This window comes from Amblyomma americanum, chromosome 1, assembly GCF_052857255.1.
Source record: "Amblyomma americanum isolate KBUSLIRL-KWMA chromosome 1, ASM5285725v1, whole genome shotgun sequence".
Taxonomy (NCBI): domain Eukaryota; kingdom Metazoa; phylum Arthropoda; class Arachnida; order Ixodida; family Ixodidae; genus Amblyomma; species Amblyomma americanum.
The window spans coordinates 162,020,790-162,046,012 of NC_135497.1; the positions used below are offsets into that span (position 1 = coordinate 162,020,790).

Below are 25,223 nucleotides of genomic sequence, written 5' to 3' on the forward strand. Positions count from 1 at the left end.
TCAAAACAAGTACCGCTTGCATTTTTTTTTTACGTAAAGTTGTCAAGGGTTCCCGTAGAGCCGACAGAGCTGCTTGTACGAAAAAGAGAAACGCACCTGCTGTTGCGATCGGTGGACATGAAATACCAGAAAGAGAAGCAATGGCTGCTCGGAGTCCATCCACGTGACAGCGGGATGCTTTTGATGCGGGACAAAGAGGCCACGGAACCATTGTTCCGGGAAAAGATGAAATGACCTGAACGAAGAAAGAGAAAACTTAATGTACATTGAGTTAGTCTACTAATCGGGTAATTACGGCGTACACTCTTCAACTGTTTCAGGGGCAACTTGTTTGTAGTGGAGATGGAGAACTGCTTTATCTGGCTATTGTACTCAGAAATGGTTTTAGCCGTCACAAGTATGGGAGAAATTGGCGTTTAAACCAAATTTTTGTCAATGGAAACATGCTTTGCACTGCCCTGCAGGTGTGCTTTCTATAAAAAAAAACACCATTTTACCATCGAGGCTTTCAGTGAGTACATTTAACATATTTTGTAAAGCATTACAAACCTTCCAAAACGTTAGAAACTGAACCGCTGTTGCTTTTAACGGCTGCTGTGATCCAATTGCTAAGGCGGTCGTTTCGAGAGCACAGGATGGTCACCTTGCAGGTAGTGAGAGGACACAGAAATGATAAATATTGCACACTCTCTTTGCTCAGACAAAAAGCCCCAGTGTAGAATGCTGTAGATTATACTCGGAGGTGTTTTCTTAAGTAGCACGCATGCTGATCTTGATGGATCTAGAGACCTTGTTATTTGGTGGTTGCTTTTTCTTCCCTCTTTTTTTTTAGCACCGCCTTCCTTGCATTTTATATATCTTACGAGAACCGCTTCCCGGTGGCACGTATACTCTGGCAGCCTGCGCTCAGCGGTACCAGTTCTTCCAACTTCTCCTAAGACCAGTGATCCCAACCGGTTAGCATGGTAACCCGGCTGTAACCAGCACAAGCACTTTGCGCCTTTAGTGTTTTCCCACTCACGTACGCGAGCTCAAACCAGAGTAATTCTTTATTAGGGCAATTTTTCTCTATATGCGTTTAGTCGCGCTTGGCAGAGCATTTGACCCAGCGTTAAATTATTACCGCTCTGGTTCCACGTCGAGCGGTCATACAACGGGAAGGGGGGCCGTCCTGTGGCTGGATCGTTCAACGCCCACAGCGGCTGTCCATCCGCGGCTGCTTCCGACTTCCAGAGACAGTAGCTGCCTTGGTCAAAGTCACAGCTGAGGTCTGCAAAACGAAGGTGGACCAGGAAAAGTGAGTGTCTTGTCGTGGTCGCAAAAATAAAAACAACTTAAAAGGAAAGCTAAGTCATTACCAAGAGAGAGGTAGAGAGCCTGCTTTCGAGGCCACTAAAAAACATATTTAGTCAGTATGTTTAGAGGGGTTCCGTGTAGTTAAATGGATTCAAACTAGAAACTAATAACAGTTGTCATACACGTGGGTGCAGCTTCACGTGCCAACAAAAAATAGCTAAAGAGCTTTCTCTAATCGTCTCAGCTAAAAATTCGTATTGATATAGGGATCTAATCTGTGACCTTTACCAGACCACGGTCTACCAACTGGGCTAAGCAGGTTTTTTTTGTGGCCTTTTATCTTGTACAAGCTGGTAAAACGTGCATGAAAAGGCTAAAAATGCACATTGCCCGTTTGTTGGCACGCATGCTTACATTAAATTTATGTTTTCATACTGCAGAGCCTGTCGAGAAGAGGCCATCACTTGGGAGGTTCAGGTATATTTCGGAGGTACAATTGATACTAGCAATGAAATTCTCGGGGACAAGAAAAATCGACGCTCTCGTTTTCCAGATACTGTCCAACCCAACAAGCATGAATACGCCACGACCATGTTATGTTCTCATGATCATGTCTTCTCTTTTCAATAGTAAGAACCTTATTTCATGACTAGGAAAGGGCAGGTATTTTCTCAACGCGCGCTGAAGAATTTTCAATTAAGATGGCGTCGATCGTAACGAACTCTGAGGACGTGCTCGACTGTTCAAGACGGAGCAAAGCAATTAATTCGTTGTAATGGATCTGACTTACCCAAAACTGGTTCTTCTGTTACTCCCTGGTCATCTGGAAGGCGGAACGAGGCCATCATGTAAGCTTTTCGTGAACGTGTTTTATTTCAGCTAGACAACGCGTCAGTTAAAAAGAAATCCTTCGCAGAAAATATTTTTTTATTCATTAATTTCACAGACATCGCATCGCGGCGGTACAACAAAAACGGTAAAATTGATTTATTTATTACATCCATGTACCATTCCATGCACTCAGGTGACTCGATTGGCGTATACAGTAATGCGGTCCCGACTTCTGCTGGCTTTGAGGCGGAACGAACTGAAGTGCGCATCACTCTTCTCCTCCCCCCCCCCCCCCCCCCGCCATGAAAAAACACCTCGAACATTTTCCCTTAGAAATCCGCACAAACCTCTCATGTTAACAATACATTGTAGTGGTTTTTTTAATTTATAGTTTGTTCGAAGCTGCATGGTGCACCGTGCGAATTCATGGGGCACCCTGCGTGCAATCATATTCACGCGCAAGTGCGGGCATAGCGTTGGTGTACAACTGACCTTTCCCAGCAGATATCACGCTGATGCTAGCGATGGCTGCGAGCCCTTTCTTCTCTTTGGGGGTTCCCGTGAGCGTGAACTCGAGCTGGCATTCGCCGGCCGGGCGAAGCGGTAGCACGACGTCTTGCCACTGGTCGCCCGACGCCAGATCGGCCAGCAGAATCCGAGAGGTCTTTTGGCCGCCACCGGGCCCGACCAGCTGGTGGACTTGGAAGGACGTGAAGGCTGCGAGAGAGACCGCGGACGCATTTGAAAGTATAGAACGGCTCTTCAGCACTGGTGGATTAGTGTACCGCATTGAGGAAAAAATACGGAAGGTTCGTCGAAATATAAGCCAACGGTGTTTCATCCTGATATCGGTATAGCTCCCAGAAATTGAGTATGCGTTGCAGAATAGCCGTTTTCTGGATCTGTTTTGCTAAGTATTCACGTGAAATGGAGGTTGTTCGTCACGCGGTGAGAACAGTCCGGCCAGGCAGATTTCGCGTATTTCTTATTTGATTCTATTATCTACCCAAGGCGCCAGTTTGGAATTATAGCGGGGGCTTGGTATATATTAAATAACACATAAGTGCAGGCAAGTGACAAAAAACTAAATTTGCGAGATGCGGGTTCATGGCAAAAATATTTATTTCTCCGCGGTCAAGCAAAGCAGATCGATAAAACGCACAGAGGCACGACAGAGCATGCGTGTTCGATCCGCTGGAATGAATAGCTGCTGACTGCCACGCGGTTGCAACGCAGAAATAACTTTTTTTTTACCCCTAATCCGTACCCCGTAAACTTTCGTCCACGACTGCCCAAGGCAAGGGTTAGTACACGACAGTGCTATTGACGCCTGGATTTCCTCGCATCTACAGGGAGCAACCAAGGAGGTTCCATATACATTCCTTAGGTGCAACGGACAATGCGCGTATGCCCTTGGAGCGTGTGGTTTTCGCACAAATGCTGTGAAGGTGAACTGGGAAAACATATGCGGTAACGAAATTTTTCTCACGTGTGGCAGTAGAAAACAGAAGTCTAACAGAACTATGTTCGAGTGCCGGCAGCTGAAATGCAGACTGAAGACGTATTTGCACGCATCGTGCTCACCTGTACCATTTCTGAAGTAATGCACGGTCATATTCTCGTTGCCGCTGCTGTTGAAGAAGGCGCTGCGGATCGTGGCGGTCAGTTTAGATGAAGGGGTCATAGGTACCGTCGGGTCGACGTAGGCGAAACTCCCGGCATGACCTGCCCCTGAAAGAGCGAAATTGCAGCGAATTTAAATAGATGAGAACTTTCAAATGTGAGACAGGAAGTTAACCAGATCACCAGCAGAAGCGTGGCAAGTTGCAGTTGGTGCTGAAAATTTTGAATGGTACATTAAGTCCATGACAAAGAAATCTTGTTCCCTATTTTGGCGAATGGTTTACGTCTATGGGAGGGGTGCACCACGGTGTTGGCACTTGCGTTGCAGCCGAAACCTGCACGAACCTCTATCGCAAGCACTGCGAAGGACGCAGAGCAGCCCTCGTTTCAACAGCTCATTGTCAAGCGCTCCGCAACCGCGGTATGCTCTCTAGAGAAACTGTTTAAATCTCGGATATTTTTTGCAAAACAACCAAAGAATCTATGGTATGTGTGCCGGTGATAAACATGAATGACACGTTTACGACGCTCATTACCTTTCTAATGAGCATGTGAGCCGCTAGGGCCAGATGAAAAAAGTAGCGTAATCAATATGTCACCTAATTAATTCAGTAGGCAGAATTCTTAAAACTGTTTTAGCTGCTTAACGTGACACCTTACAGCAATAATATGGTTTAATTTTTTCTAGATTCATTTGTTTTCGTTTGTTCATTTTCAATTCTTAGGGCGTGTTAGCTGGGTCACCATATGCACTTTAACAAGCATTCTTTCCTCTTCACGCAGGTGGGAATTTCTGCGAACCGATTTGCCATTAAAATATTCTTTTGTTTTGACCAATAATCTTTTGCAAGTTTGAATAAGTATCATTTTCAGGTGCTGATACTTTGATAAACTCACGAAAACACCGGACTTGTTCTCAAGTAAAGAAAAAAGATAGCAACATTATATCAGTTGGTGTCTTGCTCACCTGAAGAGATCGCCTCGTAGGTGGGTGCACCTGGCTGGCTTCTGAACACACGACCGCTGCCTACGAGCCACCGGAAATCAGAGTCGAAGCTGCCGATGTACCCGCAGAGATCAAGCTGGAAGTCGCAGTTTGCCACGTGGAGGGGAGGGGTGAGGCCAAGTATCACGTTGTCAACAGCCACCAATGCGTTTGTGCCAGGACGCGGCCAAACCGTTCCCTCTATCACCACCTGTAAAGAGATGACATTATGAAGCCGTTGCAAGCAAATATCCGAACAAAATTTCTCTATATTTCCTCTTGTGTCAATATAACGAAGTACGATGTGCCCGTGTCGCACACATTATAGTTGTGCAGAAGAGGTTCAAAAGGTGTCACCCCTCCGATTTTGCAGCTTTACGCCAATCTGCCGTGTCATGTTGTAACTGTATCGACATTTGTGTCTTTTATGCCTTTGTACTCTCTTATTAATTCTTGCAGAATTTGTGAATGAATGGAAATGCGAATTGCGGTAATTAAACGTGCCCGAATTATTTTTATTAATTCAGTACTTTTTTCCTTTCGCATACGTGATTTTCCCCATGTTGCCATTCCTTGCCGCTCAATTTGATTGCGCAGCGAAAGTAAAGACCTCCTTTTGTCTCGTATCACGGAAATCTGAGCCAAATAAATATATATGCACTGTGATGTACATCACCAAGTCCCAAGACCAATATGAGGTCTTATGACGACACCTTGCAAGGTCTCGTGATGAACCGATGTACAAGGTATCATCAAGTGTGAACGGATGGTGCCTATAGCAAGGGTTTTGATGTCATGGAGTTGGCTGCCAGTAGTATCGACGCCGTTGCTATGCAGGCGAAAAATTCTCGACAGTTCGTGTTTCGAAGCTTTGTGCCGCCGCATTAAACTTCTTCTCAATGCACCGACTTGCATGCGCCGCCTGTGCATCTACAAAACGTAGCTCTTACTACCGCGGCCGGACAGAGCATGAACACGCAAGGCTTGGCTCGTGCAGCCGCCAGCGCTTGGAAACTTTGGTACCATACCGAGACAGCAGCCCGGGCCGGAATGCGAGGCCTGTAAACGGCTTCGATGCTGCAAAGCGGCAGCCGGATAAAGGAAAAACACTTGGAGGACGCCTAATTACCATTAGCTGTGACAATACGATCGCATAAGAACCTCGTTTTAAGCTACCATGCACAACCACACATGCCATGCAAGTGCAGAGGGGGATTTCTTTCTCCGCTGTTCCTATATGTCAGCCATGGTAAGTGGCAGGACGCAGCTGGCTTTTCGGTGTACTAATCTTGGAAGGTGGCTTGGCCATGTGGCAAGTGTGTCACACCGCCAGCTTTTCATCCCAATGCGACTCTTATGCTATCGCATAGTAACTCCAACCGCTAGGCCAATGCACCTACTAACTTCACGGCGCGCTCATTGTGCTTGTCTGGGGCTCGTAAATGCTTCAGGCGCTGACCAAGTGTGTATATGACACGCGTCAGAGACGGGGTCAGTAATACTCCGTTGCATGCTCTGACGAAGTAACAGAAGAATGCAAAGGATAAAAGGGAAACAAAAGGCCAGGAAGGGCGCAGAAAAAAAAAGAGTACCTCCACAAAATTTGAACGAAGAGACCGGTATCTGAGGCAGCATGCCGTGCCCTGTGTAGCGGTGTCGATGCGGGAAGCCGCTTTTAGACGATGTGCAACGCATGGGGCGTACGCGACGAACCCTCTTCCGCTGGCAGCTCAGTAGTCGCTAGCTGGGTTGTGCTTTTTATAATTTTTGTGAATTCAGCTTTCCTCTCCGCCTTTCAAGACCGCCTCCAGTAAGAGCACGCCAACCGGGAACTGGGCGGAGGCCAGCTTGCGCAGACACATAGATGTCGTGCCAACAGGTGGTAGTGTAGAAAACACGAGAGCGTGAAAGCGCATTGCGTTGAACCCATTTGGGGGGAAAAAACGAGTGTCTATTCTCACTATAGTTAGTTTAGAGCTTCACAGGTATGGCTGGTATACAGGCATCTTAACTACCCCCAAAAGACAAGGACAAACTATGGTATGGACAGCATACTCTCGCGCCCTGTCCTTACTCTCTTGTACTTGAATTTTTGCGCTAGTTAAGATGCCTGAAATTAGCAACCAACTAGCCAAAGTAAGTTCCTTGGTATACTGGTTTGGGAAAGCCTGTGAAAGTGGTGACATATCGCTGCCGAGGAAACAATTTTCTGTGCCTGAAGCCGTTATGAGGGCATGCATCAAAGATGCTATGGGTTAGGTGTGAAGAGTGATCCCTGCTCCCTTCTTTCTGGACGCGAAAGTTTCCGGAAATAGAAGGCCTCTCTTCCCCGGTTACTGAGTGCCACTCTGCATCCTCGGCCTGCCAAAGCACCCTTACCGTGAAGTCCTCGCTCTGAACGGGAATCTCCGCTCGAGCCAACGACCACGTCTTCATCTCTGGGGCACTCGGCAGGGTCCAGACACGAACGAGGGGTGAGCCTTTCTTGTCGGCAAGGTGTACGCCGAGGCTCCAATTTCCCGTGACATTTCCGTAGTACCATAGCTCAATGGTACGAGGCTGGTCAGAAGCATGCCACTCAAAGCTTCTCAGGGAGGCCGTCTTTGGTGAGCCCGTGGACGTCAACTGCAGGAAACCGGCTGCACGCGGGGCCGACCACTACTCGTGAGCAGAACTATCAACAAAATCGCCATCTTTGAAATAGTTATCTGAAAAATTAATTTCAAGGCGGCTGACAAAGGCGCATATAGTAATCACAGCGCAAGTGAGTGACTCTGAGTGCGTGTTTTTTGATGGTCCCAGTGATGGTCCCAACGTGATGGTCATGGGATAGTTTCAAATCACTTTCACAAGTAACAATGTCACAACTGTCTATGAATGACAGATAAGCAAGGAATCTAACAACGTGAAACAAATAAATGAAAAAAGTCAGGTTGAAAAGTTGCTTCGGAAGTACCGCATTTTCCGGACTATAGTTCGCATCCGTTGTATAGTCCGCAGGGGTAAACTTCGGTTTAAAATAAAAAAGGTTTCGCTTAGATCGTCCGCATTCAGTGTCGAGTCCGCAAGGACGAATCCGGCTGAAAATTAGTTTTTTTTTATTGTTCGCAGATTTTTCAGGAATTCAGGCCAGATTTCCTTCAGATGTTTCAGGGAAGCAGCCCGCATACGCTCACTTTTTTATCGACGTCGAATGTTCTTTCGCCGCTGCTATGTTCGACTTGACTGCTTGAGCCCGCTTGGCTACTAAACTGAGCTTAAGTGTTGCCGGGAAGGCCCTTCGTGTTTTCGGAGCCAATGCAACCGTTCAAGGTTTACGACGTCCATGTCGTTATCCATTGAGGCTTTGAGCATGTGCTCACAAAGTGAATTCAAGCACTGAAAAACAGTCGCTTTAATAACCGCCAGCAGCGCTTGCTTGCATTTCGAAGCTGATCGCATATCGGAACTGATTTCGCTTTGTGATTTAGCACGACAAAATGCCGGAGGTGCAGTAGAACGCCGATTTTTTTTTTACTTTGACAGCCATGCTAGGCTTCTTCGGCTCTGACATATCTTGAAAAATTAAATCATGAATTGTCCGCACCCATAGTTATTCCGCATCACGCGAAATTTCACCTTTTGAACTTGTATTGCCCACGGGCTTTAATCCGAAAAATACGGTACATTGCTCTCATTTATGAAAATGAGATGTAGAACTCATCCTTTAAGTTTGGGTTGGACATCGATAACTGCCCTGAAAGTTGAAAAAATAGCAAGAACTCGAGGAAATATGGACGTTATAAAACAAAACATGGAAATAAGCAAGGCTACAAAATTAAAATTTGAGCAATCCGGCCAAAATTTTTTGCTAAAGAAGAGCTATTCAATACATGCACTAAGGCATACATCTGGCTGATCACATGGGAAAATTCAAAAAGGCAAGGATCAAATTAATGTACGGACCACTAGATTCTGTACAAGGTGCGCACTTACAGCTGAGAACATAATACGACACATATTTTGCATGTTCTTATACAACAATGTGAAATAGTATACATAGCATAGTGCACTGTATACAAATTAAGGAGAACCAAAAGTCACCAAAACCATGGAAAAAGCATAGTATAGTAGAGTATTATATTATGTGACACAGCATAGTTCACCATAGTATTGAACTATAAACAGTATAATATTCAAGACTGACTTGGATATTATTCTGTGTTCTATTAGTTCCTGTCCACCCTAACTTTTGTGCATTTCTATCTCCTTTTCAACTTGCTTCCAAGAAATTTGTACGTTTTGTGTTGTACATTTTGCATTTTACTTCATTTTGACCCTTTGGTCTTTGTCTTGCCCCTACGCTCTACAATGTACAGTTCTACACTAAATATTTTAAAATCAATAAATCAATCAATTAATCAATCAATCAATTAATCATGAAAAGCGGCCGAGGGTCACGCTGTGCCGAACCAACAATAATCACAAGAAATAAAACCAATAACCACGCATTACGCTGTAAAACATGCCGTATTAAGGACTGGGTATTTCCGTGTAGATAATCGAGGGCACAGAATGGAAATTTTGCAGACATTAGTAAATGATAAACATACGAAAAACACTAAAATTTTCGTGAAGTTAATGATGCGCATGTGTGGGTTGTAATTTTTTTTACCGTGTTATCAAAATTGTATATAATTGTTTTCCTTGTTCAGTATTGTGTGATAATCGATCAAGGGCGGAGGGACGGAGACGATAAGCCATATGCTTTCGCCGCAACAATTCACCCCCGAGTTAAACAAAAGGAAAATCAATAATAACACCAGAATGCAGATTCATAATACTGCGTAAAACTAAATCAAGACTACGCGAGAAGATGTATACTTAACGAAAAAAATTAGTTATGAAAGAGAAAAGGTTAAGTGCTAAATAAATGCTCTCCTGCTTATCAGCCCCGGTGGGAAGCTGCGACCAGCCGCTCGCGCGAAGAGGCGGGATACGAGCTTTCGAAGCGAAGCGGCTACACACATGTATATAGCAACAAAAATTACCCCACTTTTCTTTCCGAAGTAAATATTTTGCTTTGCATCCTCACATTTCGTAACGACATTTCAGTCATGACACCACCTCACAGTCACAATTGAACTCTAGTTTTGACCAATTTCATTCTACAGCTCAACCTGTGACGTCAACCCTCTCGATCAATCCTGAATTAGTGTGACAACGCGCAACGCTTTTCCTCCGGACGTCTGCTATTACACTGTCGCGTTAAAATGGGTCACTACAACGCAGACACGTCGTCAGTTTTGCCTTTCAGGACGGCCGCTTCAGAGAGAAACATTTTCAAACAACTCGTACCTCTCGCTCGGCGCATGATAGCCTTGTCTGCTTATTTGCCATAAAACCCAGCCTAAACCAACCTATCTCAAACCCAATACATAAAACAACCCAAATAACTCGCTTACCTGAGTCCGCCGGTCCAGAGCGAAGGGTAGCGCTTGCCATGTCGCCGCTCATTCCGGTCAAAACATGCTCCCAGCCATTGTTATGCCAGAAGCCCATATCATGCTCGAAGTCGCTCAAACCTGCTCGCGGTGCAAGAGTGGTAAACCGCACATGTGCGACAGGCTCACTCCGCTGGTACCTCCAAAGAAAGAGCCCTGTATTGCACAGGATGCTTCCACGAACCTTGAACGGCGGCGTCTGCAGTGCACGGGCCAGGTGTCACGTGGATGTCGCTCAGAGCGATGTCACCTCGTTCGCACTTGTCGCTGGACGCGAAAAACTCAATCTGCACGAAGTGTGAGAGAGACGAAGCCGGCATTTAAGGCGAGTAACTGCGAATGCCCCGTGCAAGGACGGGCACGTGTGCAGAACGAGCTATGCCCTCCTTGCAAGGCTTGTAAAAAAGCTCAATGAAATTACTTCATAGCAACGGCCAGAGGTAAGTCGAGCGCTTACAACCCTGATTAAGTATGTGTGAGCCTATACATTCATAAATCGCAAAATTAATGAGCATAAAGTGAAAGAAAGTTTGTTGACAGCTCAAACCTTTTTAAGTTGCAGCCATACGACAGCAAAAATAAGTGGAAGCGTCTTTCACATTTTATCGTAATTTCTTCGGTACCCGCATGAATATGCTCATTTTCAGCAGCCTACCTTTCGATATATTTTAATATTTCTATATAAAAGAAGTTAAGAGCCTGGCTTTGTTTTTGAGCTACTAGAAGTAATCAGGTATTTCGCATTTAAAACTTGGTTGTCCACATACGCCCAACAATTTCCGCAGCCGATTGTGCTTGAAGTTTTGGATCTGGGCTTCATTTCGGTATTGCGCCCACTGTGCGTCATGTACACAGTTTCATAGCTGCAATCCTTCGGCGAAAAAGAGCACCAACATTTCTACGGCAATTTATGTGAGGGCCTGTAAACGTCACCTCTGCAACATTTGCAACAAAATGTTTCGACGCACTGGTAAACCACAGGTTTCTAGGTGATATTGTCGCAATGTGTTTCTAGTGTGCCGTAAAACAACACTGTGTGCACAACTAGCTAAAACATCAGTTCTTTGCTGCCGAAAAATCTTAGAGGAGTAGAAAGTCTCTTTGTTTTCAAACCTTGTCAAATTAGCAGCAATCGAGGCCGCTGCTAATGAGACAGGTTTCGTGGATAGAGCGCATAAATCTTATTTTCCGCTTTTTATGCGTCCTCCAGTGCAGGTTAAAGCCCGAGATAATGACTTCTTTAACGGTAACAAACTGTCCCCTATACGCTCTCAAGGAAAGCATAATAACGCATTACTTGTCGAGCGATAGTAATTGGATAACTTGCGTACAGAAAACCTCTCCGCTGTGCTACAAAGAGCACAAAGATGCAGCCGAGTTTCGTTGGAATAATGGTCGTCATTGTACAATGGAAACAACTTGATTTGCTTTTAATAAAGCTCTCAGCAAAAAAAAAAGTTGACATACTGATGGTCAAAGACAATGCAAGTACGGCTTGAATGGTCAGTGACGCTGCACCACTTGGTGTCATCTCTGTCGTGAGTGTACTCGGGCGCTCTGCGTCGCAACGTTTTTCCTATGCCACCGGGTTAAACAGCTATGGTGGCGACATCTTTCGCGCCCTTAAGAATATATCTCTCATTGCTGTTGTGTACAGCTCAGACCGGACTGGGAGCCACACACCCGATCAAGCGTACGGAAAACGGGGCGGCCCTCAAGTTCCGAAATGTTTAGCGTGTACCCACAAAATCCATGCAATTAGAAAGCATTGATGAGACCTTTTGCTACATGTTTATATACGCTAATTTGTCATGGCGCGGTTGATGCGGCCATTGTTTGGTAGCATGGCGGTATCTTGCGAACACAAATCGGTGCGTTACGGGCCGTAAAATGGACATTGCGTTAAAAATGGCCGTCAGCTGTCGGTGCAGAGTTGGTTCACTCTCTCATTCTGTTATGAATAGAAAGGAGTTCCGCGAAGTCTGAACGGCGGGGAGCCAGTGTCAAAGTTCCTAATGTTGCGCTTATTGTGCTACTCGTTACCGGCTATTATTGAATTTACATTTGCTTATCCATCAGATGTGGCGTCATGGGGCGCGTGATCACAACAACGACCACTTGCAGAAACGGCGAGGTTTTGCGCTATTACTGCATTTTGCGACTGAGACAGCTTCATTGAGAGCGACAGGAAAATGAATGAATGTTCTTTTAAGAACCGAGAACATAAAAAAGTAGTAGGAGTTTAACGTAGTTAAACTTAGTAGACGTGCGAAAGCAGGTGTTTATTCTTCAATTGGAGGGAACACTTAAGGTCCGCCTTAAGGGTATGACGCGACAGCGTTAATGGGTTAATACCTATATATGCAGAATTGGTCATTTTCTGCTGAACATTCGTAGATGGCGGCGAGTCCTCATATATACCACTACCAGCGCAGTGGCGCAGCGGTTAAGTGGTGCGGCACTGCACTGGAAGGTGGCTGTTTCTGTCACAGCCACCGGTAGGGACTGTGCGACACATGTTGCTCTCTCCGAGCAACCTCTCGCGATTAATCATTAATTTAACTGCCACCTGCCCCCTGCCTCTTATTGGTCACAGCCGGCGCGACGCTCCTCCGAACTAATCCGAGCTTTGTATTTGTCGATAAGCCTCCCAGCATGTATTCTTCACCCTGTGTCACGGAAAGCTTCTGGGAAGTGCCCTGAGATTTTCTGCCTATATTTTAGCGTTGCGACTAAAGGAACAAACGAAGGAAAAGGTAGAGAAACCGTTGGAGCCGACAGTCCGAAACGGATTGCTCACCGTGGTCGCCGCCGACGCGAAGCGGACGGTGCGGGCCAAGTGGTGCCATCGGTCGGCCACGGTGCCTCCGTGCGCCTGGTAGAGCGCGGTCGTCTTGGTCTTCACCGACGCGAAGTCTTGACGAGTGCCCAGTGCAAAGACTAGCTGTCGCCTAGCGGGACCGAACATGTGGAAGGCAAAGCGCACGCAAACGGCCGTATGCTGCTGTTCCACGATGGGCGAGTTGAGAGAAGCCGACACCACGCTGCTTCCCTGGTGCAGCTTCTCGCAGCTCAGGTAGATGAAGTTGTCTGCGTCGGAAAAGGGAAGCACGTTGTGAAGACTGTGAGGTCCTACCGTTCCATTATTTCTGAGGGGAAGAAGCTCTACTTTGGACGGACGAGGCTTCGTTGTGTGTCCAGTAATTTGTTCCCTCTTGTTGGTTGTTTGCTCTTTGAAAGACTGTTTTGCCTTAAAAATAAAAATGTGCAACTCGGCGGAACGGCGTAGTTATGTATATGGTCACTGCTAACTCCATTAACAAGATAAATAAATGCCTCTCGAGAACCCGGTAAAAAAAATCAATACCCTCTCCTTATCTCTTGCGCTCGTCTATTAGCTCGGTAAACGTGGGATACTGTTCATACCAGAGCTTTCTGAGCCAGTGATGCGAACATATACAGGGTCCCCCGCGTCACGTATATAGAGGGTTTACAAGAAGCTCGCACACGTTGTGAGAGCTTTCCCACTTGTGCAGTACTGTTGACTGTGACGTAGAGCAAGACCTATGCTGCTTTTCCAGCACCGAGATCAAAGGGTATCGGACACCTGGCAGCAACCGGTTTCTAAGTGTACAATGCAGCAATGCAGCGTCCTGTGCTCCTCTCAAGCAGGGACCCCATCATTTGTATCTTCTGGAGTTTAGATGAGCATTGATTTCTTCCTCTTTATATAGTCATCGCTTTTATGCCTTGGGGCTATTAATAAACACCACTTTAAAGAAAAAAGCGCTCTACTTCATAGCAATCTGACTCAGTCAAAAGTTTGAAAATTACAAAAATCAGAAATAAACAAAAAGTTGCTTTCAAAATGTTGTCCAGCGTCGCAACATAGCACGAATGACGCATTCTGAGAAGTTCGCATTGTTCTGAACGTTTATTTTTCCTGCGCTAAAAAAAGCACGCGAAACCGTTGAGGAGGAGCAGAACATTGAGAACGCTTTCGCGGTGATCGCGACTGCGGCTGCGCAAACTTGTGCCTTACATGAACAGCCAGTACGGAGGACGTTCAAGCACGCGCTCATATCCACGAAAACTTCGGACGGACTGATTGCGCTTTCTGCCGAGCGCCGAAAACGCTCCGGCATTAGTGCTTACACAGCAGAATTCCACCTTTGGTTGTTTCCGAATAAGCCATTCTGCCATTTTCCAACTGCAACCTTTAAGGTTAGGTTAGGTTAGCCCATCCTGCATGTTGTAAGTGATGTGACATTCCGTGTGTGCTACGAGGATCCACGTTCGACGGCGCGGCGTAGACGGAGACCCGTGACAGCGGCATCATCAATTACCCATCCATGCTCTTTGAGTGACGACCAGAACAACCGGACCCGCCGCCGCCGCCGCGGTGAAACAGGGTTTATCCTCCCCAATTTCCGGGCCCATTCCAGGACAAGGGAGCTGTCAGCGGGCCAGAGCGCGCCGTACCACAGCCGACGCTATGCGCTACCGCGAAGACGACATTCTTTCCCTCCCCCCCCCTTTGTCGTGGGCTATCGCCGGGAAGGCACCCACAGCTTCCCAGAAGGGCCGCGACGGACACCTGTCATGGCGGACAGGCAGTACTCGCCAAGAATGTGGAAAGACAGGCGCTAGTGAATTAGCTCCGAAGAGAGAGCCTGTGTATACTCTCACTTGAGAAAGAGTGGTGGCGTTTTTGTTGTTTATTTAGTTTGTATTGTTAACAGACTCTGGGGTCGAGGCTAAGCCCAACCCAAGGGGTGGTCCCCATCTCGCATGTTATTTTGGATTGGAGAATTGATGCTTTGGGCGGGCCACTGGAAATGACCGCCCTTAGTCCTTTGTTAATCAAGTGCTTAAAAGCACATGTAAACGGATGCAGTCCAGTCTGAGCTGGGGCTCCATGCTTAGCATGTAATGTGATGCTACTTAGGCACTAACCTGCCCGGTCGATGAGTAAAGTAGTGCAAAGTTTGTTCTTTTGTAGATTCAGTTCTGCTTTTTCCAGTTTAACTCTCTGTATATGTATGTTGTAAAATTATGCTCTGCTGTCATCATCTACAAGCTCGCCTCCTGTTCATCTTCCAAGCCGAACGACACTAGAGGAAGGGTTTGTGAACCATCCTCGAAGAAACGGACGACTACTGAAATTCTACTGCATACACGCTCAGGACGACATCGTTCGCCAAGAGGGCCTTCAGCGCCGAAGCCCGACGGCGTGCAGCTTCTGCCAGCAACCGCTCGAGCCCAACTCCGGAGCCACTCCATCGCCCCCATGAAGTCGTCGGCACGTAAGCTCGGACGCCCCAGCCTCTGATGTATAACCTTAATCATGTGTAATTATTGAATATACCTGTTTGTTTAAACTGAGCCATACGATGTCTCTTTGCCTCTCCGTCCCGTGTGGACCTGCGCATTATGGGGGTCATCACACTGGTGTCAGAAGTGGGGTTCTCAAAAGCAAATGTCCTCTGAATGCTGTGACATTATGACTTCAAAATTGTAATCAAAAGGGAATCACGGGACTGATTGTGGGACTTTTACCCCCATTTGAGAGGCTTGAGGCACCGGAGGGCTTGAAAAAAAAATGTCTTTATCTGAGGGAGCTCCCACTCCACAGCCGTCGCTCGGAGCAAGCATGCTGGCATTAGGAAGCGTCATTCCGACGTTTACGAGAGATAAGACAGGGGTTCCAATCTGCGATTTCTTTTCCATGCTAGAAGAGATTGGGAAAATGGGGGGATGGTCCGATGCTCAAATGCTGGGAATGGCGAGGGGCGAGGTGTAAGATGGCAGGAGCTGCTCATGATTTTGCATGGCGAGACGAAAAAGTAAAATCCACAAAATCATTTGCGGAATTTAAGAAGCTCGCGTTTGAGCATTTCGACACTGAACCACGTCACGTGCGGGTACAGAGGTTCCGTGACGCCGTACAGATGGTAGGGGTGGACGTGCGAACGTTTGCGTCGCGGCTTCAGCGCTTAGCGCGCGATACGTTAAGCAGGGAGGAGGAAGGAGACCAGCTAAAGAAGAAATACGCGGAGGATATACTTAAAGAGGAAATGACCGCTTTGTTCGTGGCTGGTCTGCAAGACCCCGTGCGCCGGTTCGTGCTCTCGCGCAAGCCGAGCAATTTCGACCAAGCCGTGGAGGCCGCATTGGATGAGGAACGAAATGAGGCGTTAACGACAGCCGCAGCGAGAGTGCGCGTCATAGAGAGAGCGGTGCTCAACCCTGAGGTTGCTCTCTTGACAGAGCGATTAGATCGCTTGGAACAGCTGCTAACTCAGCAGGTAGAACGCCAGGTTGAAGCGCGCGCTCAACAGCGCCCATTCGCTGGAAACCGGAGACCGCCACAAAGCTACAGGCGCGGTAGGCGAGATTTTGAAGAAATCGTATGCTTCGCTTGCCAGGGTCGCGGACACATCGCCAGGTTCTACCAAAACGTGCGCCGTGGGGAGCCACAAAGAGAAGCAGGCGAGACACGCCCTAAGCAAGCCGACAGCGGGGCTCCAGATACCGAGACAAAAAACTAGTTAGTCCTCCCCAGCCTGAGGAGCGTGGGGAGGGAGCAGTAGATGATGAGGTGGTGGTAGTTTGTGTGGCCGACGAGGCATGCCCTGTTGTGCGTTGCAAGTTAAATGGTTGTTGTATGGAATTGTTGATAGATACGGGGTCAAAGGTGACATTGCTTAAGGAGAGCAGTTTTAACACGCTTCGAAGGAAGGGGGACCGCGAGGTGTTGGAAGCGTGTGGTGGTATGGCAACCAAATTTGTAGGCATAACGGGGGATCCTCTTGGCATAAGTGGACTCTACCGGTTACACTTCTCTCTCGGCGGAATTGCATTGGAGCACCCCTGCTACGTATGCCCGGACACGGTGTCTCTGCCAAACGGAGTGTCAGGTATATTAGGGCAGGATTTTTTGAGAAAAGGGAAGGTAGTAGTCTCATTCTCTGAGGAAGAGGTTAATGCGGGCGGCTCAAAGGTTCCGTTTTTGAACAGGAGAGGGGCTGAGATTCGCATTACCGATATTGACACCCGTCAAACAGTGGGATCATTGGAGAAGGTATATTCGCGGGTTGCCGTCCGGCTGGTCGAGGAGGCGGTCGTCCTTCCTTGGTCGGAGCACATTTTGTACGCGTTTGTGCCTTCAGATGTAGAGAGCGGCGCCGTGGGAGTGCTTGAGCCGGTCGACTCTCTCAGCAATGGCCTGAAGGCAGCCGCGTGCCTCGTGACAGTTAATGACGCCCACAGAGTGCCCCTACGGGTGGTTAACTGTAGCCAGCAGCCACTGAGCCTTCCCAAGAACAAAACATTGGCTTTCTTCACCTCTGCGATAGAGCAACGTGAGCCCACCGATACGGTACTCGCAACTGTAGAGCATGCTAGTCCTTCGGCTGCTCCAAAGGTGTCGTTCGATCTTTCTCACGTAAAATCCAGGGAGAGGGAGGCTCTGGCTGGTTTGCTGAACGACTACTCGGAGGTATTCGCCGCGTCCAACCTGGATTTGGGCTGCTGTGGCGTTATAAAGCACAGGATAGAAACCGGCACTTCATCGCCCGTTTACCAGCGTGCGTACAGGATTCCTTACTCCCAACGTGAGGAGATGGAGCGGCAGGTGCAGGACCTGATTGATCGCGGCATTGTCGAACACTCAAAGTCACCCTGGGGAGCACCAGCACTATTGGTGGAAAAGCCAGATGGCTCGTATCGATTGGTAGTGGACTACCGCAAACTAAATGCCGTAACTCGCATCGATCCATACCCCATCCCCAATATACAGGAGACGCTTTCTCAGCTGGGCTCTGCCAGGTACTTCACGGTAGTGGACATGGCGGCGGGATTCTGGCAGATAGCAATGGATCCGGCAGATGCCGAGAAAACGGCATTCAACACGCCCTCAGGGCACTATGAATGGAAAAGAATGCCGATGGGTCTGGCCAACAGCCCTGCTGTCTGGCAGAGAACCGCTGATGTTATCCTGGCAGGTCTTCTGGGGAGGCTGTGCTTCGTGTATATGGATGACATTATCATATACAGTGACAGTTTTGATAACCATTTGCGCGATATTGAGCAGGTTTTGGTGCGACTAAGAGCAGCGGGTCTCAAGCTGAAGCCCTCTAAGTGCCAATTCCTCAAAAACGAGGTGAAATACCTCGGGCACGTTGTTTCAGCTGACGGCGTGCGACCGGACCCTGAGAAACTAAGGTGTGTCTCGGATTTTCCATCCCCGACTAGCGTCCGCCAGGTCCGGCAGTTTCTCGGCCTGATCGGTTACTACCGAAGGCACATAGAGGAGTTCGCCAAGCTCGCTAAGCCGCTCACCGCCTTAACAGCCAAAAATGTCGCCTTTCGCTGGGACGAAAACGCGGAGAATGCTTTTGGGGCCCTGAAAAGGAAGCTAATGAGTGCACCGCTGTTGCGCCACCCGGATTTTAGTTTGCCCTTCGTTATGGCCACAGATGCGTCAAAGTTCGCAGTTGGTGCCGTGCTATCTCAGGTTATCGAGGGCAAAGAACATCCCGTTGCTTTTGCTAGCCGACAGCTGAGCCCCACAGAGCAAAAGTACGGAGCTACGGAAAGGGAGTGCCTCGCCGTTGTCTGGGCAGTAAAGCACTTCAGATGCTACCTTTACGGCCGCAAATTCAAGCTAGTCACAGACTGCCATCCTCTGAAATGGGTGATGAGTGTCAGGGACCCTAGCTCGCGACTCGCTAGATGGAATCTACACCTGCAGGAATACTGCTTTGAAGTTGAGCACAAGTCAGGAAAGACACATCTGAATGCTGATGCACTCAGCCGCACAGCTGCCGTGGCAGCTATAGATGAGTTTGTCCCCGTAGTCGACCCCGCCGAATTACCCACAGAGCAGTGCAAAGATCCTGACCTGAAGCGAATAATCGAAAGCTTAGAGGGCGCACCGTCTCACCCCGAACAGCTAGGTTATTTCATTGGCAAAGACGGCACCCTGTGTCGGCGCACGAGGCCAACCAGGAAAGGGAGACCAGAGAAAACCGCTTGGGAGAGAGTCGTCATACCTCGGTCGTGGACAGAAAGGGTTCTTCGCGCGTTTCACGATGCGCCATGCGCCGGTCATTTTGGCGTAGCGAAGACACGCAGGCGTGTGGAGCGTTTGTACTTTTGGAGTGGCATGCGACAGGATGTTAGAGACTACTGTGCGAAGTGTCATTCCTGTCTCGAAAGAAAAACACCCAAGGGACGAAGACCAGCTCCAATTCAGCCGTTCCCTGAGGTTTCGGCTCCCTTCGAGCGGACAGGTATGGACATAATGGGCCCCTTGCCCACGACCACTTCCGGAAACAAGTACATTTTAGTATTTGGCGATCAGCTTTCAAAATACGCGGAAGCGGTAGCACTCCCAGATCAGAAGGCAGACACGGTTGCAAGAGCATTTGTCGAACAGATCGTGCTCCGACATGGACCCCCGAGGCAACTCTTGACAGATCGGGGAACGAACTTCGTGTCGCAGCTAATGAGGAGAGTTTGCGAGCTGCTTAAGATCGCTAAGAAGCAGACAACACCGTACCATCCGGCTTGCAACGGCGCGGTGGAGCGACTGAACCAAACCGTGGCCGGGTTCCTGTCGCATTTTGTTTCGCGCGACCAGCGGGACTGGGACTTGTGGCTCCCGTATGCAATGTTTGCCTACAATTCCGCAGCACACGAGAGCACGGGCGAATCGCCATTCTTTCTTCTCTACGGCCGAGACCCGGACCAGCCTAGTGAAGTGCCAGAGGGCCCCCGTCGTGTCCCATACGCTTCACTGGACGACTATAAGGTTGAGCTAGAATCGCGCTTGCAAGTGGCGAGGGACATCGCAAAGGAGTCCTTAAAGAAAGCGGCGAAGCGCAGGAAGGAGGTGCACGATCGCAGTGCTAGAGACGCGCCGTTTGATGTGGGGGACAGCGTGTACATTGAAAACTGCCAAAGGCAGATTGGGCTAGCTCGTAAGTTCCAGACGAAGTGGAGAGGACCGTGCGAGGTTGTCGAGAAGCTTTCTCCGGTAAACTTCAGAGTCCGAGACGTGAACCGGCGTTTGATAAGGATACACGCAAATCGCCTCAAGTCGGCACCGGTTCAGTATTCACGAAATGAGGAAAGGGAAAGCGCGGATTTTGATGGGGACAGAAGTGAAGCGGAGCGCGCAGATAGTTCGCAAGAAACGCCCTCTCCTGCATTTGTTCGGCAGGCGCCCGAGGTGACGGCCGGAATGCCACCGGATTTACTTCATGCATTGCTAGAAGAAGAAGCGCGCGAGGACGCCGCGCAGATAACGCCAGGAGAGGCTCCTGCCACGAGCCCTCGCGAGTCCCAAAGCAGACAAAGGGGCACAGACTTACTTAGTATGACTCATGAAGGCCGATATCCGCTGCGAAATCGGAAAGCTAAGTCGGACTAATGGCGTAAACAGAGCGGAGTTGTGAACTGGTTAGAATTGTGTAATGCCGCAGCTCATAACATTGCTATATGCGTATGTGTTAAGTTATCGGAGTTAATAGTTAAACCTTTCTGTCATTAAGTAACACCTTCACAGGAGAGCATGCGGAGCGCATGCAGAACCTGCCCTACTTCCTTTCGTTATCTATATTTTTGTCTGTGCCGTGATCGTGCTAGAAGTGGGAGCTCCTTTGTAACTGTGGTAAATTTATTTCGTCCAGTTTGGACTAGAAAGGAGAGGCTTGGGTGCTGAGTTTCATGTTTATCTGTAAAAGAAGATCAGTGCTGCCCCTGGAGACGCCAGTATTGACAGCGGAGGCATATGGTGTTGTGCAGTGGTGTTGAGTGCAGCGAAAAGTGTTTTCTCGGACGCACTGTGCGAGGCGATTCAGAAAGACAAGGGGAGCTGCGTGGACTCAAACGTTCGGAGAACATTCTTCTGGAGGGTGAGCGAGTGTGACATTCCGTGTGTGCTACGAGGATCCACGTTCGACGGCGCGGCGTAGACGGAGACCCGTGACAGCGGCATCATCAATTACCCATCCATGCTCTTTGAGTGACGACCAGAACAACCGGACCCGCCGCCGCCGCCGCGGTGAAACAGGGTTTATCCTCCCCAATTTCCGGGCCCATTCCAGGACAAGGGAGCTGTCAGCGGGCCAGAGCGCGCCGTACCACAGCCGACGCTATGCGCTACCGCGAAGACGACATTCTTTCCCTCCCCCCCCTTTGTCGTGGGCTATCGCCGGGAAGGCACCCACAGCTTCCCAGAAGGGCCGCGACGGACACCTGTCATGGCGGACAGGCAGTACTCGCCAAGAATGTGGAAAGACAGGCGCTAGTGAATTAGCTCCGAAGAGAGAGCCTGTGTATACTCTCACTTGAGAAAGAGTGGTGGCGTTTTTGTTGTTTATTTAGTTTGTATTGTTAACAGACTCTGGGGTCGAGGCTAAGCCCAACCCAAGGGGTGGTCCCCATCTCGCATGTTATTTTGGATTGGAGAATTGATGCTTTGGGCGGGCCACTGGAAATGACCGCCCTTAGTCCTTTGTTAATCAAGTGCTTAAAAGCACATGTAAACGGATGCAGTCCAGTCTGAGCTGGGGCTCCATGCTTAGCATGTAATGTGATGCTACTTAGGCACTAACCTGCCCGGTCGATGAGTAAAGTAGTGCAAAGTTTGTTCTTTTGTAAATTCAGTTCTGCTTTTTCCAGTTTAACTCTCTGTATATGTATGTTGTAAAATTATGCTCTGCTGTCATCATCTACAAGCTCGCCTCCTGTTCATCTTCCAAGCCGAACGACACTAGAGGAAGGGTTTGTGAACCATCCTCGAAGAAACGGACGACTACTGAAATTCTACTGCATACACGCTCAGGACGACATCGTTCGCCAAGAGGGCCTTCAGCGCCGAAGCCCGACGGCGTGCAGCTTCTGCCAGCAACCGCTCGAGCCCAACTCCGGAGCCACTCCATCGCCCCCATGAAGTCGTCGGCACGTAAGCTCGGACGCCCCAGCCTCTGATGTATAACCTTAATCATGTGTAATTATTGAATATACCTGTTTGTTTAAACTGAGCCATACGGTGTCTCTTTGCCTCTCCGTCCCGTGTGGACCTGCGCATTATGGGGGTCATCACAGTGATTAATCAGCTCCGATGCTTGGAAATGGCGGCGACATTAGTACAGGTCAGAAATTCCCGGCGCCACTTTTACCCGGCTTCAAGTTTCAGCACCAATTAAGTTGATTGCATGGTGGACGCGAACACTTACTAGGCTTCCCGTCTGGCGAGGCCGCTGGCGCTAGTGCAGATTTGGGTGCAAAACGGCTTCCAAGTTTCCAGGTTCCGGCGATTTCTTCAGGACGACTCCACAAGCAACTCTTGGGCGTATTCCACGAACACTCCAGCAAAACGTAGGCTGCACGTCCAAGAAAGCAGGCCGCATGCGGAAGCCGTTTTGTAGCTCGTTTCACCCACTCTACAAATTCGTGGGTTCTAAAGCAACTAAATACCGGCGTGCCGTAGTTACGTCATGCGTGAAAATGGATGACAACAAACCGGGCGGGAACTCCAAAGGTTTGGCAGCGCATTAGCGCTCTGTGAACATTCGCGCTCAACTCCGGGCTGACATCGCGTGCATTAAGTTCTGTCATATACGGTCAACTGAATGCAATTAACCCAGTGTAGCTTTCCTGTAGACGGTCAATCGGGAGGGAATGACCGGAAGGGGTTGTATGAAAGCGGCTATCTATGAGTACACCACCGCGCCCAGAAAAAAGAGAGGGGAGCAAAAAGAAAAATAAAGCAAGCATTACAACATATTTCATCACACCTTCGTCCATTCGTGCCTTGAGACAATAAATCTCGTTATAAAATAAATGGCCGAGATATGACTATAGCAACAAGAAATTAAAATGCCTGCATCATAATTCTGGACCCCGGGAGCACTGCATGAGGTTATGTTTTAGGCTTATAACGATAAATTTTTGTCAGCGAACACAAATTACGAAAATTAAGAGCTTTAGTCCACTAGAACATTTATGCGAAGTGTGAACAGTGTCGGAAGCAAATGCGCAAAGCGGTCATATGGGTGACAGTTTATCGCAGCGCTGTCCGCTAGAATATGGGGCATGTAAATTCCTCGTGCTCAGTGTACCAGTCTTTGACAGCCAGACTGTCCGAACTGAAGCACGTACATTTCTAGTGAAACTCTTCTAATATTATTTTGTTCCTGCAGTACGCAAACAGCGTAAGCGTGAGAAAAATTCATTCCAACACCGCCCTCACCTGCTTTTCCGCTTGTGGCTTCTGCTGGGATAGTCGAGCAGTGATCGTTTATGTAGATACTTATGTCATCCAAGGCTATGTAGCCGTCACGGCTTTGTAGCACAGCGGCTTCGAAGACCACCTAGAGGCGCAGGAGAGTGAAACGGTCAGTGCATACCACATTCACAACGAAGTGCAGGTCAGCGCCACGTCGCATGCGCGTGCGTTTGTCGCGCTTTCTCATGATGCTTTTGTAGCTTCCGCATAGGCATGCATAGTTATTGTTCTTGTCCTCGATATATAACGGCGCAAATAAAATAACCGAGATGCCGTACAAGAGGAAAAGAAGAAGAGATGTCTATTGCGTACTTGTGGCTGTTTTTTTATTTCTACTTTGTGTAAACTGTTTCTTCATTGTAACTAGTAGCGCAGTGATTAACATCGCAGTGGCTTTTTAAAATTATTTTTGGCAGCCTGCACCGCAGCAATAATGTCCCTTAATTCTAGCGCTGAAAACATGAAACTCAGCTTCCATTGAATAGAACGAAATATTTTGAGCAGCCATTGCACTTAATACGTGTAGCGCCCTCAGAAGATAATAAAACTGGCTTGAGAAGACCCTCTCGAATGCACGGCTCTCCAGAGTCTTTGATGTTTGTAGTAAAGCACTGCCAGCTTCTTCGCGTTTTACAAGGCACTTCGAAATCTCTCTCATTCGTTTGAATCCTTGTCTAGGACGCCTGAAGTTGCGATAAGTTCTTCATTCTTAACGAAAGGTCTGAAATGCACAAACCCTGTGTCGTCGTGGGATCTTCACTCGGCCGAGTTGCCAGGCAGTAACATTTCCCCCTTTATGGGACCATATTTCTTCGCTTTTCTTAGCTGCGCCCGGTGTGGTTTGTTGTACTATGACCTTGAACTGCGGAAAAGAAGTGCACGCAGGGAATATATAGGCGTTAAATAGCAGTTACATTGGAAAATATAACGTCATGGGCTGTAATTAACAAGACTTGTTTAATTTGGTTTTTGAGTCTTTCGACAATTTCAAGTAAAATGTTAACGAATAGCTATGTGTGAGCTTTCTTGCTCAACTTTACCAGTACTACGGAATAGGTAGAAAGTTTTGTTGTATGCACGAAATGATATTTTATAAACGATCAAGGCACTAAAAAAAAACGTTATTTTTGCAAAATGAAAGAGCATTTTACGTTTACTTCGAACCACCACAATTCGTTTTGGTTCTTTGTGCTTAAGTCTGTAGAATAAACTCAGAAATAATACGTACTATGGGGAACAAAATTCTTTAGGATGCGCGACAAGTGATTTTGGCTAATAGTTGCCGTGTTTTTTAGCGATCACTCGCTGTCACTAGCACACATCACAGCACGCGAGTCCGGCTTTCACCTGGACAAGTGCGGTCTCCAGCCAGCGGCTAATCACAGAGCTATCAGCTTCGGTTCCCGATGACGCGTCCTGCAGACTTTGGTTTCCGGAAAGTACTTGTAAGAATAAAACACTGTTTTAGAGAAGTATTTTTTAAAAAAATCAAAGAAAAAAGATGAAGTAAACATTGCTGGGAAATCTTCCATGAAATCAAATAGCATATTTTCAGGATAAAAGCTATCTGAGATTTCTTACCTGACCTTTGACGCGGACTACATTCCGGAAATAGTATGTGTCTCTTCCCAATCTTGAGCCACTTTGACGACTGATTCCCAAGACGGTTTTGCATTTCATCAAACAATTTCCTAGTTATTTCGTC

General features: G+C 47.9%; 1 protein-coding gene across 1 annotated transcript in view; it reads right to left on the reverse strand.

The window, feature by feature from the left end:
• LOC144114074 (MAM and LDL-receptor class A domain-containing protein 2-like) overlaps positions 1-25,223 on the reverse strand; it is a 79,726-nt gene that overhangs the window by 20,138 nt on the left and 34,365 nt on the right. Inside the window, exons 15-26 of the mRNA XM_077647532.1 lie at positions 24,255-24,380; positions 23,483-23,603; positions 22,467-22,613; positions 13,019-13,308; positions 10,403-10,505; positions 10,180-10,299; positions 7,115-7,374; positions 4,718-4,946; positions 3,712-3,858; positions 2,600-2,844; positions 1,124-1,283; positions 97-235 (exon numbers count right to left, since the gene is read on the reverse strand). Coding sequence (XP_077503658.1) covers positions 97-235; positions 1,124-1,283; positions 2,600-2,844; positions 3,712-3,858; positions 4,718-4,946; positions 7,115-7,374; positions 10,180-10,299; positions 10,403-10,505; positions 13,019-13,308; positions 22,467-22,613; positions 23,483-23,603; positions 24,255-24,380 — 2,087 coding nt within the window. The remainder of the gene's footprint in view (positions 1-96; positions 236-1,123; positions 1,284-2,599; positions 2,845-3,711; positions 3,859-4,717; positions 4,947-7,114; positions 7,375-10,179; positions 10,300-10,402; positions 10,506-13,018; positions 13,309-22,466; positions 22,614-23,482; positions 23,604-24,254; positions 24,381-25,223) is intronic.